Consider the following 18819-nt stretch of genomic DNA (forward strand, 5'->3'; position numbering starts at 1 on the left):
CTCGTGGTCATTTTGATGAAAAGACTGTAGGGTAACTACGTTGAAGTGGAAACCCAACAATCTTTCAATAGGTAGCCATTAAAAATATTAATTAGCCACTTAAAAACCGAGTATTTAGTCATAAAATAAAAATAAAAACTAATAGAATGATAGGAAGAATTCCAATAATATTTAGATAAATGAATGACAAAATCAATTAAGAAAATGGCTGATGTGACATAACAGAAACAAACAAGATTGCTTGGTAAATTATATACATACGTAATAAATTTGCAAAATTCTAAGTTTGTCCCTAAATTATCGATCATATTATTAAAGCTTGATATTCGGTTTCGTCCTAATGCTATCATAACCTTACCATTTGATTGTCACTTGTTAGTGGTGCCATTTTATTATTATTATTATGATTATTATTATTTTTTAAATAAATATATTTTAGTATTTTTAAAAGAATATATCATATTTGTCAATGGCCTTACAGTCTAGTGACATTTGTAACCTCTCCATCATAAAAAAAAATGGCTAGGAATCAAATCCCCGATATCCCTGACCCCTTCATAAAAAAGAAAAACACAGTATATTCTTTTATTTTCTATATATATATATATATATATATATAATATGGCTAGAAATAACATCAGAATATACATATATATATATATATATTGACTGTTTAAATAGCAACAATAATAATAATAATAATAATAATAATAATAATAATAATATTGGAAATACATGGCTGTAATATCCTAAAACTACAAAGAGAAGCCAAATACAGAACATGCTAACGGCCTCAAAAAGGCTAACCATTTCTACAAACACCATGTAGGATCCTAGCCAGTTCAAAAAGACCCAAAGACTAGTTAGTATCACATTAAAAATTTGAAAAACCAAAAGAACATAAAATTGGAATCATAAATATACAAAATCCCAATTTGATCACAACAGCAGCATACTTGCAAGATATATAAGGGGCAGGATACTTTTTTAACTTTCAACATTAGCTTTGTTTCCAGCAAGGATGATGGAGATCTCCAGCCCACGGCTAAATGCTTGATTAAAGAGAAGTCGAGACTGGAACGTGGAAATGAAGGGGAACCATGATAGTACGGCTATTGGGGTAAAAATAAGCAAACCCATACCGGCATCATACATTCTAGCAAATTCACGCACCGAATCCCAAAACCCTAGATTCCAAACGATCTTCTTCCAAGCGATTGCCAGCTGTTTCAGCACAACCAACAAGGATTAAAAGGATCTCATAAAAATGCAACTCAACCAAAAACATAGTTAAAGCCCATTACAAATATGCAGTTCAGCCAGTCAGAACTAAAAGCAGGCGTTGCAAGTGCATCTACAAAGTCAGTTCTGCCAATCAAGCAACTATAAGTCGAAGTCATTGCGTTTTGGATGGTGTTAGCTAGACAGCTTACATGCACTTAAAACATCCCAAGCTGTTTGTTCTACTATTTATTTTTTTAAATCATGGCTGAACTATGACTTCTAAATCATGGCCATCACATCGTTTGTAGGCTGCGTGTGTTACTGAAACCTAAATTTCTAATCATCTTGGTCTCGGAAAAGTTTGACTGCTATTGCATAATTGGCTGCTTGAGGAACTGAACATCTTGTGTACACGAGATTTAATTAGAACTTGATCTGTTAACTTACGCATAGTATGCCCCATCCAGTGGGAATAAATGCAAGAATGCTTGCAAACAAGTCTGCTATTGACAAACGAGTAAAGGCAATAATGAGGGCGAGGGCTGCAACAAGTCCCAAGGATGCGACACCCTGTATGAACCGCATCATTAACTGGAAGCTCTTTGATCTTTTAGGGCTGTAGGTAAAGACCTGCAGGACAATATCATTTAATGCAAACACTAAGATTCAAAGCAAAAATCAAGACAGCCAATGCACGAGAAAATATTTTAAGCAAGAAGTCAGACAGACCTTGAATATCAGGACAATGGCAACCAACACGACCCAGGAGAAGCCATATAGCTAGAAGAACAAAAGCCATTGTTAACATCATGAAAACATCCTCCTCGTATAACTAGGATCAGTAGAGTAGAATGTGATATAAGCCCAAAGCATATGCAACTATGTGTCTTTATTTCTTCCACTGTTTTCTGTGTTTTATTTATTTGTGGTGGTGGTTTGGGAAAAACAACCAAAGTTTGAAGGACAGTCTCTAGATAAATTATACTGTTACTTGGGCCAAAGGTAGACATATAGACAAGCATCTAGATAGTTACAGTGCAAGTTGAACAGGAATTGTGTGATCTTTGGAGGAAGTATTTAGCAGCAGTTTTCCATATTAAGCCTATGACTACAGGGTCGGCACAGATAGACAAACTTCTTGTGACATTTTGATCCTAAACCTTGTTTACATAAATCAACCACAAGAAGCTTCCTTATTTCTCTGTTTTTTGGTAATAAATGCTAATCTACAAGGAGATGGGAACACATACATGCAGTTTGTTAAAGGCCCAACCATTGATCCAAAGGCCCTAGGACTGTTGGATACTAATTTGGTTAAGCCCTTAACCCTTAGGATCATAACATTCCACCACGCTTCCGAATCCGACGTCCACGGTAGCCCACTCTATCGACACTAACCCAGTGGTAGCCCTTTCCCTTTTGGCAGCTTCACTCATCTATTAGTATTCAATGACTTAACACCATGCTCAAACATAGTACCAAGGCATTTTAATTCAGCCTATAGGTAGCCCTCTCCGTGACTTGAACTCGTGATGTAGTCCCTGCTCTGATACTAATTGTTAAAGATCCAACCATTGATCCAAAAGCCCTAGGACTGTTGGATACTAATTTGGTTAAGCCTTTAACCCTCAGGATCATAACACAGCTCCTAAATCTTAATTTAATAGACTTCTCTTGACAACGTATCCCAATACTTCTACCTTTTCTTTATCCTGTTTATGCCTGTTGCTAAGAGAAGTTTTCATAACTTGTTGGCAAAAAAATTGTTTTTCAATGCTTTTAATTTGAGCAACTATTTTTGTAAGGGATCTTGCAGTTGCCATTTCATGTGAAAATTATGTCAGAAGAAACAGCAGAGAACTGGAAAAACTAAAACATGTATCCAAAATAAGCTCATATTTATGAATGAGGAGATTATATATATATAAATGAGGAGATTTATCAATTTGCTAATTTAATTTGGAAAAATATACAGAGGACATGTGCTATATCAATATGGATGCAGAATAAAGGGCAAGAAGTGTACCGCAAGTGATGTATCCTTTCCTGTGAGATGTAGTTTGTATACAACGCCATACTGGAATATGAAGAACCTCAAACTCAAAATTGTTTCCAATATACGACCTCTCAACGTTTTTATATGCACCTGAAAAAGAAGGTTACACCATATGAAACAAACCAGAAAAGCACCACATGAAACAAGTCCATAAAACCATTTGCTATCATAGGAATTCATTTATACAACAAAGCATTAATGTCCTGTAATGCAGCAATGGTTGTCATATAACCCGGCTCTAATAAACATTAAGCATTCTTTAGTTATACTTGGGGCAAGTGGTGTTCAAACGAGATGCATAGGCCACATAGTGCGCTGCGGAAAAATATCAAAAGAGGATGGGAGGTTTTTTCTAGTCACAGTACACATGAGGTGAGTGACGACCCTAGGATTAGTACGAAAACAGGATCCTCAAGGAAGCTTTCCAAGGGACGTATAGTATTTTGTGAATAAAGGAAGCTTCAGTGGGAAACCTATTGGAAGTCTACAATGGCTGCCCCCAATGGAATGACAGTTCCTTAAGAGTGGCTCATTACAGGGAAGTAGACACCTTCACAAAAATTTTCAACCTATTGTACTCAACAACTCATGTCTGGAAGGTGTTGATAAGACCATTTAGAAAAAACAATTACCATTTGTTCTTTCTATCACATCCTTATACCTCAAGATGAAGCTCTTTTCTTTGGAGTATTTGGCGAATGAAGGCATTTCTAAGAGCAGCTTGTTTGCCTGGAAAGCCTACTTAGGGAAGATCCCCACTATGGATAACCCAAGAAAATATCATATCACAGTGGTTGATTGGTGCTTTACATGCAGAAATAGTGGGAAATCTGTACTGCCTTTTACTCAACTGTGAGGTGGCAAAAGCCTTGTGGGATGGCATAGAGTTATGCTGGGAAGGTGAGTAGAACTCTTTGTAAACTGGTGAGGGTTATTTGGCAGCCAACAAATTGCATCAATATGGAAGATGGCTCCTAACTGTTTATTGTGGTGCATTTATAGGGAAAGGAACAATAGATATTCTGAAGACTGCAAGCGAATGATGGAAGTGCTTAAAGTTTTCTTCTTCAATACTCTACTCTGGGCATTTGCTCTAGATTTGAGGAAAAAAAATGTAACAATATGTTTGTAACACTATATTTGTGAGAAGGAAAAAATAACTAGTAAAGACAATATCAAACTGTCTGCTCATCACAAGAGAGAGTGATAAGGAAGCTGACTTTCTCTCAGCTGAAAAAGTTATAAAACAGGTAAGAAAACAGTTGTATTAGTAGTTATGAACCTGCTCTTCATCCCACCAAGATTCCCAGCTATTTTCTCCCTTCACACCTACTCCACCTTTATACAGAAGCCAACTAGTCCAATCATCAAAATCCTCAACAGTCCTGCCATTATGATTATTACAAAATTATATCAATTCTATTTTTTATGTAAAAGAGTATAATCAGAGACTTAAATGTCATAACAGAGAAGGAATTTCCAGCAAGTAAACAAAAAAATCTAAGTACATACTTTTGCCACTCAAATCCAGAGGGATTGAAGATATAAGGAGCAAAGAGCCATGAGATAACGAGGAACCAACTGCTCATAGTTAGCAAAACAAATGAAACAGCACCTCCATTCGTATGCCCATATGCAATATAAACTATGAGAAGCAGTGCCACCTCAAGCCTGAAAAAAATCAACTTCATAAATTGCATGAGAAAACCCTTTTAAGTAATTCAACTTGACAATATTGAAAATACGTCGATCCTTCATCAGCAAACATCACTCACGCTTTGGTGAAATGACTTCTTGAATAAAGCCTGTAATTATCAGCAAACTTGATGTGACGGACAACAAAGCCTCTGCCAGTTGCTCGGTACTGTGGGTGAAATATAAAAAATGCAAATGAACGTATCAATTTCCAAACAAACTAATATACATTTTTAAAGACGAATTAGAAAAATGTATTTACATACTTTTGCACCTCCATGGAGGATGGTGCGGCCAAAATAATGAGTTCTTGTTCCTAATGAGAAGGTGAAGAAGACAGAACACAACTGAAGTTGCATTGTAATAAAACTGAACACAGCCTGCAAATGTTTAGGTGACACTAATGATTAGCACAACAAAAATTTATGCACTAGGCAACCCAAAAATTGGAGAAAAAAAGATGACAAAAGCACGTTAATAGAACAGCCTGCAAGTTTAAGATGATTAAATAGACTTATGGATGCATGGCCTGCTAAAGCCTAAGAGATTCCACAACATAATAAAATACAGGATGCAATAACATTTATTATACTGCATACACAGCTTTATATCATTATATGATGATAATTATATAGGCTAACCTTTAGCAATCCCAATTCAAGTATAAAGCCCATTATCATTGGGACTGCTGTGAAAACTCCAATCTGGACTAAGAACTGAGCATTCAAAGCTGCATCTAGAGCTGTGTTACCCAGCGCTTCTGCTTCCTCAGAGATTTGCTGATCAAGCCCAGAGAAAGCCTGAAGCAATTGGCAGCAAATTGACAAAAGATCTATTATCTAGAATTCTGAACAGAAGAACAATCTATCCAAGAATAATAACAGATATCACTAGTCTTTTAAAAACTGAAGAAAAATAAGATAAACCAGTAGATTAAAATCTCAAAATGCACACTTTAACCAGCATTGAGAACATTACACTCATTAAAGCAGTTCCCTAGAAACAGGGGCTGGGTCACTTTTCTTGGGTGAATGGATTTGGGTACAGCACTGAATATGGGGGACCGCATAACTCATGGCAGCCCAAAAAAGATGATAGAACACCCTCTAGATGCATCATGACCTAAACTCTAGAGAATTTGAACAGGAGATCTAAACTAGTAAGTTGCAAATTATGATTGTTTTTTTTTATCAGTAAACAAATTTTTATTGATCAAAAGAGAGACAGAGAATGCCCAAGTATACGGGATATATACATGAGCAAGTTTATGTCTAGCTTAGAGATACAAGGAAATCATGAAAAGACCTGCCATGAAAATTAATTACAATCGACCAATGGAGTAAAATATTGAAAAACAAAATTCTAAACTCTTCCATTGATCTCTCTTGGTCTTCAAAGCATCTTGCGTTCCGCTCCCTCCAAATGCACCACCATAGACAAATAGGTAACATCTTCCATATGGATGCAATTTAAGAGTTGCCCCTAATACCTCTCCATGAGGCTAAAAAATCACATACCCTTTCCGGCATCACCCACGCTAACCCCAACCGTGCTAAGACTTCGGTCCATAAGGTCATGGCAATCTCACAATGTAGTAATAGATGGTCAGCGGACTCATCGCGCTTCTTACACATGTAACACCAATTCATAGCTATAATGCCACGTTTCCTTAGGTTATCTATAGTAAGAATTTTTCCCAGAGAGGCTGTCCATACAAAAAAAGCTACCTTTAGAGGTGCCTTTGTCTTCCAAATACTCTTCTATGGGAACGAGACTGAGTTGTGCATGTTTAAGGAATGATAGAAAGAACGGGCCGTAAAAACTCCCTTCTTAGAGGGACGCGAATATATCTTCTCTTCACCTTCCCCCGACACACGAGTAGAGTACACAAGGTCAAAAAAGGCCAAAATGTCATCCATCTCCCAATATTGTGCATCTCTATGGAAAGTAAGGTTCCATTGGGAAGAGCCATTGGAAAAGATAATTAAATCTGCGATAGATGCTTCTTTCCTTCTTGCTAAGCTACAAACTTGTGGATAAACATCCTTGAGTGCCCGATCACCACATCATAAGTCATGCCAAAATTTTACCTTAACTCCGTTGCCGACTTTGAAGCAAGTATGTGCTACATAGATATCCCACCCTCTTCTAATATGTTTCCAAAGCCCAACTCCATGAGGTCCACTCACCTCATTAGAAGAGCACCCTCCCCATGATTCCCCGTGCAAAGCAATGACGGTTCGCCACAAGGCATCCTGTTCTTGGTGATATCTCCATAACCATTTGCCAAGCAAGGCTTGGTTGAAATATCTCAAATTCTGTATACCCAAGCCTCCTTTGATGGGGGAGCAAATTGTGGCCCATTTCACCAAGTGAAATTTAAACTCATCCTTGATCCCTCCCCAAAGGAAATCACGTTGAATTTTCTCCATGCAATAAGGCGGAAATAATGAACGGAAATATGTTGGTAAGTTAGAGAGAATGCTTTTTATGAGAGTTACCCGGCCCCCTTTGGATAAGTACATCCTCTTCCAACCAGCTAGTTTCCTCTCCATTTTTTCTATTACATCATCCCATATAGATTTCGATTTGAACGCCGCACCTAGCGGAAGGCCGAGATATTTCATGGGCAACTGAGTTATCTTGCACTCCAAGATGGACGCCAGACTCTCCACATTGGGTACATGTCCCATTAGCACTACCTCTGATTTAGCCAAATTCACCTACAATCCTGACATGGCTTCAAATCATAATAAAAGAGCTCTCAAAGCTCGAATTTGCTCATGTCTAGCCTGACAAAAGATTAGTGTATCGTCAGCAAACAATAGGTGAGAAATGTTAAGCGAACCTGAACTTGCCTCTCCCACTGAGAATCCTGATATGAACCCTCCCTCTACTGCCCCTGAAATCATCTTGCTGAAAGCTTCCATCACAAAAACAAAGAAAAGAGGAGAAAGAGGGTCTCCTTGTCGCAAACCTCGGGAGCTTTTGAAAAAACCTTTGGATGTACCATTCACCAATATAGAGAAACAAGCCGTAGAAATACAATGAAAGATCCAAGAACACCATTTAGAGCCAAAGCCGCATCTCTCCAGCATATAAATTAAGAAACTCCAATTGACGTGATCGTAAGCTTTCTCCATGTCTAACTTACATAGGAGTCCCGGCTCTCCCGATTTAATACGACTCTCCAGACATTCGTTGGCTATAAGTATCGAGTCAAGGATTTGCCTAACTTGAAGAAATGCATTTTGAGGCTTCGAGATCAAGCTTTCCATCACCTTACTCAATCTTTTCACCAAAACTTTGGATAAAATTTTGTATAGCCCACCCACCAAACTAATGAGACGAAAATCTTTCACTTCTATAGCACCGGGCTTTTTGGGAATGAGTGCTAAGAAAGTAGCATTAAGACTCTTCTCGAACAGCCCGTTTCCATGAAATTCATGGAAAACCTCCATGATATCATCTTTAAGCACATCCCAACAAGTCTGAAAAAAAAGCCATGGAGAAGCCATCGGGACCTAGAGCTTTATCACCCGCCATACCCTTGATCACCAACCTGACCTCTACCCCTCAAAAGGCCTTTCGAGTCGTTCCGCAACCTGCGGGTCAAGAACATCAAACACCAACCCATCAAGTCTCGCCTCCACTCAAATTGTTCCGAAAACAACTTATCATAGTAATTGACAATGTGGTCTGAAATCTCGGTATGGTTGGATGAGACCGCCCCATCTATCAACAGAGTATTTATAACATTGTTCCGCCTATGTGAGTTGGCCACTTGATAAAAAAACTTGGTGCATCTATCCCCTTCCTTCAACCATAAAGCTCGTGATTTCTGACGCCACAATATTTCTTCCAAAAGAGACAGCCGTTCAATGTCCGCTATCACTTGGGATTTGTAGGCCCGCTCGGATTCAGAAAAAAACCTCTCCTCTTCCACACCCTCTAAGTCCTTAAGCTCCTCCATTAGAACAGATTTCTGGCTTTCCACATTACCGAACTCTTGTGTATTCCACTCCTTCAAGTCCTTTTTCAAAGACTTTAATTTGCAAGCCATCACATAGCTAGCATTACCATGAAAATGGTAAGAAGATCACCATTGTCTTATTCTGTCCAGAAAACCCTCTGATTTCAACCAAATGTTCTCAAATTTGAAGTACTTTGGGCCTCTTCTAATGCCCCCACAATTCAAAAGAATGAGAAAGTGATCTGAACACAATCAGGGTAGTCTCTTCTGAATGAGATCCGGATAGTGTGCCTCCCTTTCTAGTGAGATTATAAATCTGTCTATCCTTGACCAAGATGGAAGATCTCGGTTGCTAGACCAAGTGAAGGAACCACCTGCAAGAGGAATATCCTGTAAATTCTGTTCAGAAATGAAGTTAGAAAAATCTACCATGGGTGGGTTGAAGCTTGAACCACCCGATCTCTCACTCGGGAAACGGGTGGCGTTGAAATCACTTCCAATACACCAGGGTGAGTCTCATATACTGCTAATACCGGCCAACTCATCCCATGGTAAGATTCGAGACCGGTCAAGATTAGGCCCATAGACGCCTACAAAAGCCCACTGATAGCCATCCATAACATTCTTAAACGAACATGCCACCACATAATCCCCCAGGAAATCTTCCATATTTTCCACCACTCTCTTATCCCACATAACTAGTATACCCCTGGATGCTCCATTGGACGGTAAATAATGCCATCCCACTTGCAAACAGCCCCACAAACTCCTAATGATATGAAGAGAAATAACTGTCAGTTTAGTTTCTTGTAAGCAAACAATGTCAACTTTCCAACTTTTGGGAAGGGATCTAATACATAGTCGTTTACTCATGTCATTGATCCTTCTCACATTCCAAGACAGTATTTTAGGCTTCATTAAGAAAAGAAACGCCCCTCCCTTTTGCTCTCTCTCTCTCTCTCCCCGAAATTCCCTCCTTATTATCATAGTTAATGGAGCATTGCAAACGTTTCAACTCTCTCTCCTTTTTAACAGCTGATTTCATTACCGTGGATCGACCAGCTTCCATAACTACTAGGAGAGCCATGAATTGATCTTCATACCCATCGTAGGAAATTCCCACCCAACCATGAAGCTCATCTACTTTTTTTTTTATAAGTAAAAATATTGTATATATCAAAAGGAGAAACCAGGTACACTGAAAGTATACAAGAAAACACCTTACCCAAAATGACCCAACAAGCCCATAAAAAAACTAACCCAAAGTACATCAGACCCGACCCCAATCCTTGTTTCCCGTAGAACTAAAACTCTACCCGAACACCAACCCCAACACCTTGATACTTGTCTTCACAATACCCTCCCTTTAGACTTCCCTCTAGTTGAACTACCACCCTTAGCATCGTAGTTGATTGTCGAAAAGAGACGCTGTAACTCCCTACTTTTCTTGAAGCTTGATTTGGTTTCAAGTGTGCGGCTTGCCTCGATCGTAGTAATTAGTTCGTTAAATTTGTCTTCACATCCTCCATGTGAAATTCCCACGAACTGCTGAATCTCGTTAACTTTAGGCAGAATCCAATCCGTTATTGGAGGAAGAGAGACCAGGGGAGCCACAATGTCCCCATCAACCTGCACTCCCGACTTTAGACAATCCTCTACACAAGGCACCAATTCCAAACCCATTGGTTCTCCAATAACTCCATTGGTTCTCTCCAATGGTACCGGGGTTCCCATTGAAGATTCTGGGGTGACAATAAGTCCCTTCACCTCTGGGATGATAGCGGATCCTACATCTCCTTCAGACCTCGGCAGTACACCTTTTTCCTTCAACTCCGAAGGAGTCATAGTTTCTTCCGGGACCAAGGGTATAATACCGACTATCGATCTATCCTGTGTAACACGAGGTGAATGACATTCCATTATTGATGTCTCTATGCCAATACCCGATGTAGACCCCACCTCAAATAACCCAGATTTCCTTTTGACCCGCCATACTCTCCTGGATCTGGTTATAGGGACAGGGCCGAATCCGTTCTTCCGTTTTCTTTTTTCTAAGCTTAAAGGATTTGGGCCTATCATGTTTCTTACCACCCTGTTGCCTCCAGCAGAAAGCCGATCTATTTTCGTAGACATGAAAGTTATTGCTGTCTTCAACTCGACAAGTTGGGTTTCCATCTCCTTTAGAGACTTGTGCATTTCGAGAAGCTGGTCTTAAGGTGTGATTGGCAGACCCTCCACTCTCTGATCCCCCGAAGCATGTCCAGTCTTTAGAGCTGCCGCATAGGATTGCCTCGCCACCGAGGATGTACTTGGGTCTTTCTCCAAGTTCTCCCTCCCTACCACACCACCTTGTCCTTCCAAGCCGTCACTCCCTCTCTTACCGAAGGAAAAACGTCGCAGCACCTCCCCCATCCTTCTCCAACCACTGCCCCCCTCTTCAGGAATGAAAATAAAATTCCTCCTCCCCTCACCACCATACTCCTCCACCGCCATATAACGTCCTCGAGCATTCGAGCACCGATGCGCTGTGAAACTACGTCGACCTTCCCGAACAGTGGAGAAAAAATCTTGTATCTTATCCTTAGTACACGCTTCTATGGCCTTAGTCAGCCACTGCACTGTTGTCGAACCCAAAACCAACTTAGATATCACCCTTCGACTCCTTTCAGTAATGGCCAACATGCTCCCCTCCTTTACCAGTGTAAAGGATTTAGATTCTATGACCAGCTCCATAGAAGAACCCATACTGACCCACTCCCCTTCCTCAACAACCATTCATCATCTCAGAGATGAATCTAAATCCTTTGGGAACTGCAAGCACTGCGAACACTTCGTGCTCACTGCAAGCACTGCAGAGTTGCTGCAAAACGTGCTCACAGAAGACGCCGGAGCACTCGCCGGAGCCTTCAGGGTCGACGGCAAGCCCAACAGAGCCTTCGGGAGGATCGCCGGAGTGCTCTGAGAGGCAAAACAGCGATATCAACGACGCCGGAGGTTGAACCGACGCCGGACGGCCCTCAGCGTAGTCGCCGAGGTCCGTCGGCTTTATCTGTGCCGACGGCGCAGTGGGTCTCGCCGGCACAGGGTGGGTGGCGGCAGATCTGGTTCCTTAGGGTTTTGCGCTTCGTAGTGTTTTGAGGTGGGAACATCTATAAAGGTGGCGGGCTACACATCTCCTCCTCCTCATTGCCCGCAGAATCCACAAAAAGGCTCAACTGATTGGTACCCGTCTCCTTTCCATCAACAGAATCCACAAAAAGGCTCAACTGGCAGGCTAAGGAAATGCTCACGACCTTACCACTGCTCGCAAACATCTCCATTGACATCGGCATAGTTGTCTGTGAGCCGATACCCTCCATCGTGGTGGTCTGTGCAACTATCGGGCCTTCGCGAGCAATAGAAACGTCAGAAATCCTTCCTCCATGCTCTAGTATTGTAACCTCCGGCGACGGGACATCCATCGGAGTCTCTGCGACCTTCGGTGGGGGTCGACTACATCTTCACCGGTGGCTCAGGCCCACTCATCGACGGGCCACCAACAGTCTATGTTTTCTTCCTCCAGAACGGGGCCTCCTTGCTGTGCTCTCGTCTTGGGCTGGATCCCAGTAACTGCAGAAGCCTAGCCCTTCCCAAAAGCTTGGCCTTTCTCATAAAGCCCACCTTTCGCGTCCCCTAAGCCCAATTGGCAGCCTGAGCCCACGCCCTCCATCACATAACCCTCAACGCACCGTATCAACTCCCCCACGCTATTAGTTAGCTCCCCCAACGAAATATGCACTTCACGTAACTCCATCAAGATTTTTTCTTCTTTCAGCCCAACCAACCCTCTGCCATCTCCTCCTCAACTCTGAGCAGCTACCGAAAAGGGAGGTGAGTCCTTTTGCAAGTCTGCCATCACAATGGGCTGTGCGGCTCGAGGAACCTCCAGAGCCTCCTTGTACGACCTCAACGGCAAAGCTACTGCCATCGCTTGCGGTGGGTTTCTCCCCTGAACACCTCCTCTGCCCATGTCCTTCAGCACCGCCACCATCTTCCTCCACTCCATTCTAGCCTTGTCTTCAGGTATAAATATGTAACTCCGGTGACCTCCCCCACCATACACAGCCAAAGCCATGTATGAGCCACAAGAGTTTGAGCATCGCTGGATAGTGAGGCCTCTGTCACCTTCCCATCGAGCTGAGTAGTAACCTTTGATCCCAGACTTCAGACAAGCTTCCAATGAGTTAGCCACCCAACGGATAGTCTCTAAACCCAACCATATGCAGCTCATGCCTTTCTCAGTAATGCACACCCTACCCCCAACCCTTCTCACCTCAAAAACCTTTGACTCTATAACTAAACAACTGAAAGAGCACATAGCCATGCTTTGATAACAGATAGCCCCCCGTCAACAATCCACAACCACCATTGACAACAAGAAAAAGTTTCAACTGCAGATGAAATCACTTGCTTTAATGATATACCAAGATGTCTCCTAGGGCATTCCAAAACAAGAAAAGAAAACACTTAAAATGCAAATTATGATTGTATAAACTTTTTTTTATAAGTATTATGATTGTATAAACTAATAAGATCCTTTTGTTTTTGTTTAGGGCGGCGAGGGTTCACATAACTGTCATAGAATAGTGAAAATAATCACAAGATCCCAGGGATCATGAAATAGACATAGCTTAGACAAACTAGAAGATTTGAAATGTACTGATCCAATCAAAACAAATATGGATAGTAATAAGAACTAAAGCCCATTTGAGGCTTGACTACTTGTAGCATAAGGAACAAGACCAACTTTCAAAGCAAAAAGTTGATTTGTGTTTAATTAAACAGTCTTTGGCTAAGTGCTAATACAGTTTTATCACACGTGGTTTTTGGCAAGTGTACCATATAGCTCAACTTCCCCAATTCATATAACAAAAGGTTAATTTAAAGCATGACCTTTCCAAACTACAAGCGGCAAAAACTCCAAACCTTCCTGCCCTAATTAGTCATCTAAATTATTATTATGTAGGTACGATCTAATAATAATAGAGACATTTAACAGTAGCAATAATAGAGACATAATCATGAATAATAATAGGCATATCATCATGAATAAACTACCAATGAATAATGACATATAATCATGAATAAATTGCCAATGGTAAGCTTCAAGTGAAAATGCTGAAGAAATCATTTGAGATCATGTACGAAGGGAAATTAAACTTGTTAGATTACCAGGTAAATTCTTCCATATAAAAATACATATACAGTTAGAACTGTCATCTGCATTAAAAAGGAAATTCTTATCAGATTCGGCCCATTCCAGAGACTAGTAATTCAAATTATCTAGAACGATGAAAGAATGAAATATAGAATAAACAATACCATTGTGCAAACATAGTAACCAACAGTTGTGAAAAAGAATGACAACATTCTGAAGAAATCAAACAGTTGTCCAATTCTGTATACATCCCTACTAAGGACTTGCTCTCCATTTCCACCTGCCACTTTCCCTTCAAATAGGGCAATCTGGTTTAATCCAACATCCCTTCCTTTTCCAACCTACATGAGAGGAAGCTCTCAAGCAACCGTAAGAAGAAAAATATGTACATGGTGTGTAATGGTGAGGCAGGGATAAACAGAAAGTATAAAAAACCTGAATGTATTCATGGTGCGTAATGTTGCCCTGCCTCAATGTGGAGTTGAAACCTGTAACATAAATTTTTTTTTGAAGAATCGATACCACCAGGATAAAATCGATACCACCAGGATACTTAACTAAACCACATTAATCCCTAAACATAAACACATAACTGCAATGAGAAGATGATATCATTTCAAGCTACTTTGTTCGGTGAAAGCTCAAATAAACATGCTTAGGCAGAAAGAGGTGTTGACAGAATTGGAAGCTCAGGAATCTGATATAAGTACCATGGATGTTGAGCGGTGTATACAGCAATTACTATCTCCCAAACATAATTCCTCCCCTAGCATTTTTGCATTGTCAATTCAAAAGTACACATTTCCATGAAAACATATCCTAAAGGAGATTCATAATTGTGATAAAAATATCCAAAAACCAAAATAGGTACAAATAATTGCAAGTAGGGTGTTGTTGTATGACTAAGGAAAGTGAAGAAACAGCCGACAACCTTTTCCTTCACTGTATTTTCCATTTTGGTAGTTCGGTGAGTGATGCCAAGGACAGTTTTTTATTTTTTGCTTGTTGGCAAGGAAAATATGGTCACATTGAGAGTACCAAAATTAGTAAATCAAATCCATTATAACCCATGTAGATAATCAGGGGAGAAAGGAATGATCAGACCCTGGGAGAGGTCAGACACTCCCAGGGTATTCCCAAGTACTTTGTATCCCAAGTACTTTGTACTTTATCTCTATCAGAAATATTCCCAAATACTTTGTATGACTAGCTGTCTCCCTTAGTGTTCTTTTCACTTCTTCGGTCAAAGTTATTAATCTTTTCTTTTTCTTTAGAAACTTCAAACTTTCGCATTTTAGGAGTTGTCTAGTATAGGCCTACTGAGCGGGCCGGATGCGGCCTGCCCAGGTTTTCACCCGTCTGCCTGGCCCAATATACATATATATATATATATATATATTATAAAAATAAGATTTGTAATGAAACAACATCGTTTTGGGTACCCAAAACAGCATCGTTTCATTACAAGGGTTAATAAAACCCAATTTCCCCCTCCCTCCCATGTCTCAACTCTCTCGGACCCTCTCCCAACAACTCACGCTGCTGCCGTCACCGAAATGAGCCGTCGCTCTATCTCACCTTGTAGTTGTAAGTATCTCGAACTCGAAACCCTAATTTCATTGAATTTAGGTTTTTATTTTTGGATGCTATGGTGTTTGATGTTTGGAGGTTTAAGTTTTGGATTTTCATTGAATTTAATACCTGATATGTGTTGTCTAACGATTCTGACCCCACGGGGGGGGGGGGGGGCGGATTGGCCCCTCAGGCGGACAGCCGGAGGGGCCAATCCACCCCACAGCATTCGGGCTGGGCCAGGGCACGGGGGCCCAACTCGCACCCCCTACTGACTACCCGTGCTCCCTACTGGCTACCTGCGCTCTAGGGGTGGGTAGCACCCCTAGTCTAGTATACTCACAGATGTGCTGGAGCATTCTACTATTCTTAACAAAATAGGTATCTATTTGTCAGACCAAAAAAAAAAGAAAAAGAAATGCGACAACTATAACTCTAATTCCTCTTCAAAACACACTAAATGACAAGTTTAAGGAATGAATAATATAAATTAGCTAAACCATAGAAGCAAATCATTGGACTTCCTCATGCTTACCCGCAAATATATCTTCACTAATATTAATAACACGTGATGCCTTACTGATGCCTCCACGAGTTATGTGAAATATTCTATCAAACACATCTGGATGACCATAATGCATGCGTACCCTGCAAACATTTGTTAATAAAAAAGGGAGTTAATTAAATGCAAACAATAGAATTTCTCTCTGCAAATTAAAATGTTAAATCTTTTTAATTGATGAATATGTTATAAATATATGATGTTACAATAATCAATTCAAATTCAGGACCAATACTTTCCAGACCAGTGTTAGTCAGGTTTTCTCCACTTCTTCCAACATGTTTTAACTTCTAAATATGAAAAGAAGCTAGCAAGCTACCTATAAAGTCAATGGTAATAGATCCATAAGTCAACCCAATCGGTTATTAATAAGATAAGTTGTTCTTGACTCACTTGAGAGGACTTGCTAAAACTCGCTGGCCCAAAGTTACAAAGCTAGTCTCTTGATTGGACATGAACAAAGCTAATGATGAGACACTGCATTGACATATCCAACATGTAATTGATAAGAAAGATCACTTTGAAACAAAAACCAAAGTGTACTTTATCATAACGAATTGCATGCCAAACCTTCCAGTAAAAACATGCTCCCTGACACCAAGAATAGTTGGCAGTCGTATGCCATGATTAACACGAAATTCCTCAAGAAGATTTCTCATTTTCATTGCCTCCTCAAGGTAATTGTCCTACAGAAGAAAAAATAGCTTTTACCATGTACAGATCAAATCTAGACCAATCTTCACTTAACATATTGAAACAAGAAGCAATACAATAAACCATTCATGGCTCCATTCTTAAATTCTTTAGAAACCATAACATAAAACTTAAACAAAGCAATCAATAAGAAAACAAAACAGAACATAAAAAGAATTTGGGAAATACTCTATCCACAAAGGGATTACACAAAAGTAATCCCACAAACTGAAGTGGCTTAATGTGGTTCATCAGATTGTAAAGTTACTTTTATTGTAAAGCAGATCTAACAGATCAAATGAAACCACGTCAACTTGTGAGATTGTTTTTGTGTGATTCCTTTGTGCATGCAGCAGTACTCAAAGAATTTATTGACTGATGTAATGCTGCACAAAGTTCATGTCAGAAGCATCTGGCTAATGAACTCTATAATAAAAGGGGGAACAGAGTTAAAAAAAGCCAGAAACTCAGAATCTCTCTCATGCTTTTGAAAATCTAAAGAATAGCTGCCAAAATTAACTAACTCGTATCAAATTTCTTTTTCCAATTATATAAAGTAGCGAAAATCCAATAAGAATAAGGAAAGCTAGTTATCTAAAAAGAACATGCATATATAACCTGATTCATGTCGATAGTTTGAATAGCTTCCCCACGAGTGAAGATAATAGCATGGTTCTGGTTTTCAGGCTTCCCTTCTCCAAGCTTTGGATCACCAGGTAGTTTGATGGAATATACTTCCTAAACATATATATGAGATAATTACTATTAACGAACCACAATTCAACTCAAAAAATGGAAGGGTGGGGTAGAAATGATTCATCTGGTGAAGGGTTAACAAAAAGGGTGAATAGAGAAAAAAATATTAAAAAAGAACAACAAACATATGCTTCACAAAAACTCTTTATAAGTTAAGTCCATTAAGGAATGGCATGTTAACCAAAAAGAAAAATTGTCTGTGTTATACCATGAAGAACAATGCAAACTATAAGAAGAGCGTAGAAAGAATACAATAAGATAAAGAATTCACGCCTGAGCTAAAATATAAGTGTTGCCAATTGTAAAGAGTGTGCATCTGATGTGCTCCTGCCCCTCACCCACCCTGACAAAGGTGAATATTTTGGAAAGATGAGGGGTGTCTTCAATAGAGGGCATAAGTGAATAACTAGAGAACAGATTTCTTTTGCTTATGCTATAACACAATGTTAAACATTGGAACCAAAGCTTCAATTTTGTAAGTCCTGATTGACATGAAAATTAAAAAGAAAGAAAAATTGGAACTCGTTACTATTGAACTAATAAAAAATCCCAGCTAGAGATATCAAAAGCAAGATACACTCAAACAGTAAACTGTGTAAATTTACCCCACTCAAGTCATCACTATCCTGCTTTTAGAAAAGGACACCGAAGAAGTCTATGGGTAGATGCAGAATCAGAAACCAACCCCAGAAAGGAGATAAGATCTATGAAAATCAGGTTTAATAAAAGCCATTGGTTACCTGATCTTTTCCATGTATATCAGCTTTGACAAGCTTTGAATAAAATTTATTTGGAACCTTTCCATCTGCTGCACCGCTCTCCTCTATATGTATGAAGGCAACTCGGAGTGCCTCATTCCTAGTAACAACAGAATATCAATATAAACAACTTAAGCAATAAGAAGTAGCAAGTAATAACGCATGACAACAAGAATACCAAACTTAACAAGCAGCATATGCAAAGAAAAAGCATCAAAACATTGACAACCAAATGAGAACAGCTTATGAAATTAGAGAATAAAGAGTGTGCTCAATTGCATATTACGTTTTTTTCTCACCAAGTGCCATGCTCAGCTACATCACTCTGCCGTA

The 18819-nt window shown here is 39.7% G+C and overlaps 1 protein-coding gene across 1 annotated transcript in view; it reads right to left on the reverse strand.

Annotated features, from left to right (window-relative positions):
- Window positions 1–687: 687 nt before the first annotated feature.
- Window positions 688–18819, reverse strand: part of LOC108986572 (callose synthase 10) — a 73172-nt gene continuing 55040 nt past the window's right edge. Inside the window, exons 35-51 of the mRNA XM_018959222.2 lie at window positions 18469–18586; window positions 17591–17710; window positions 16850–16965; window positions 16673–16756; window positions 16253–16365; window positions 14581–14633; window positions 14310–14486; window positions 14160–14207; window positions 5617–5775; window positions 5242–5355; window positions 5056–5144; window positions 4793–4951; window positions 4563–4665; window positions 3251–3370; window positions 1954–2004; window positions 1672–1854; window positions 688–1224 (exon numbers count right to left, since the gene is read on the reverse strand). Coding sequence (XP_018814767.1) covers window positions 988–1224; window positions 1672–1854; window positions 1954–2004; window positions 3251–3370; window positions 4563–4665; window positions 4793–4951; window positions 5056–5144; window positions 5242–5355; window positions 5617–5775; window positions 14160–14207; window positions 14310–14486; window positions 14581–14633; window positions 16253–16365; window positions 16673–16756; window positions 16850–16965; window positions 17591–17710; window positions 18469–18586 — 2044 coding nt within the window. The 3' untranslated portion in view covers window positions 688–987. The remainder of the gene's footprint in view (window positions 1225–1671; window positions 1855–1953; window positions 2005–3250; window positions 3371–4562; window positions 4666–4792; window positions 4952–5055; window positions 5145–5241; window positions 5356–5616; window positions 5776–14159; window positions 14208–14309; window positions 14487–14580; window positions 14634–16252; window positions 16366–16672; window positions 16757–16849; window positions 16966–17590; window positions 17711–18468; window positions 18587–18819) is intronic.

Source organism: Juglans regia, chromosome 9, assembly GCF_001411555.2.
Source record: "Juglans regia cultivar Chandler chromosome 9, Walnut 2.0, whole genome shotgun sequence".
Classification (NCBI taxonomy): Eukaryota; Viridiplantae; Streptophyta; class Magnoliopsida; order Fagales; family Juglandaceae; genus Juglans; species Juglans regia.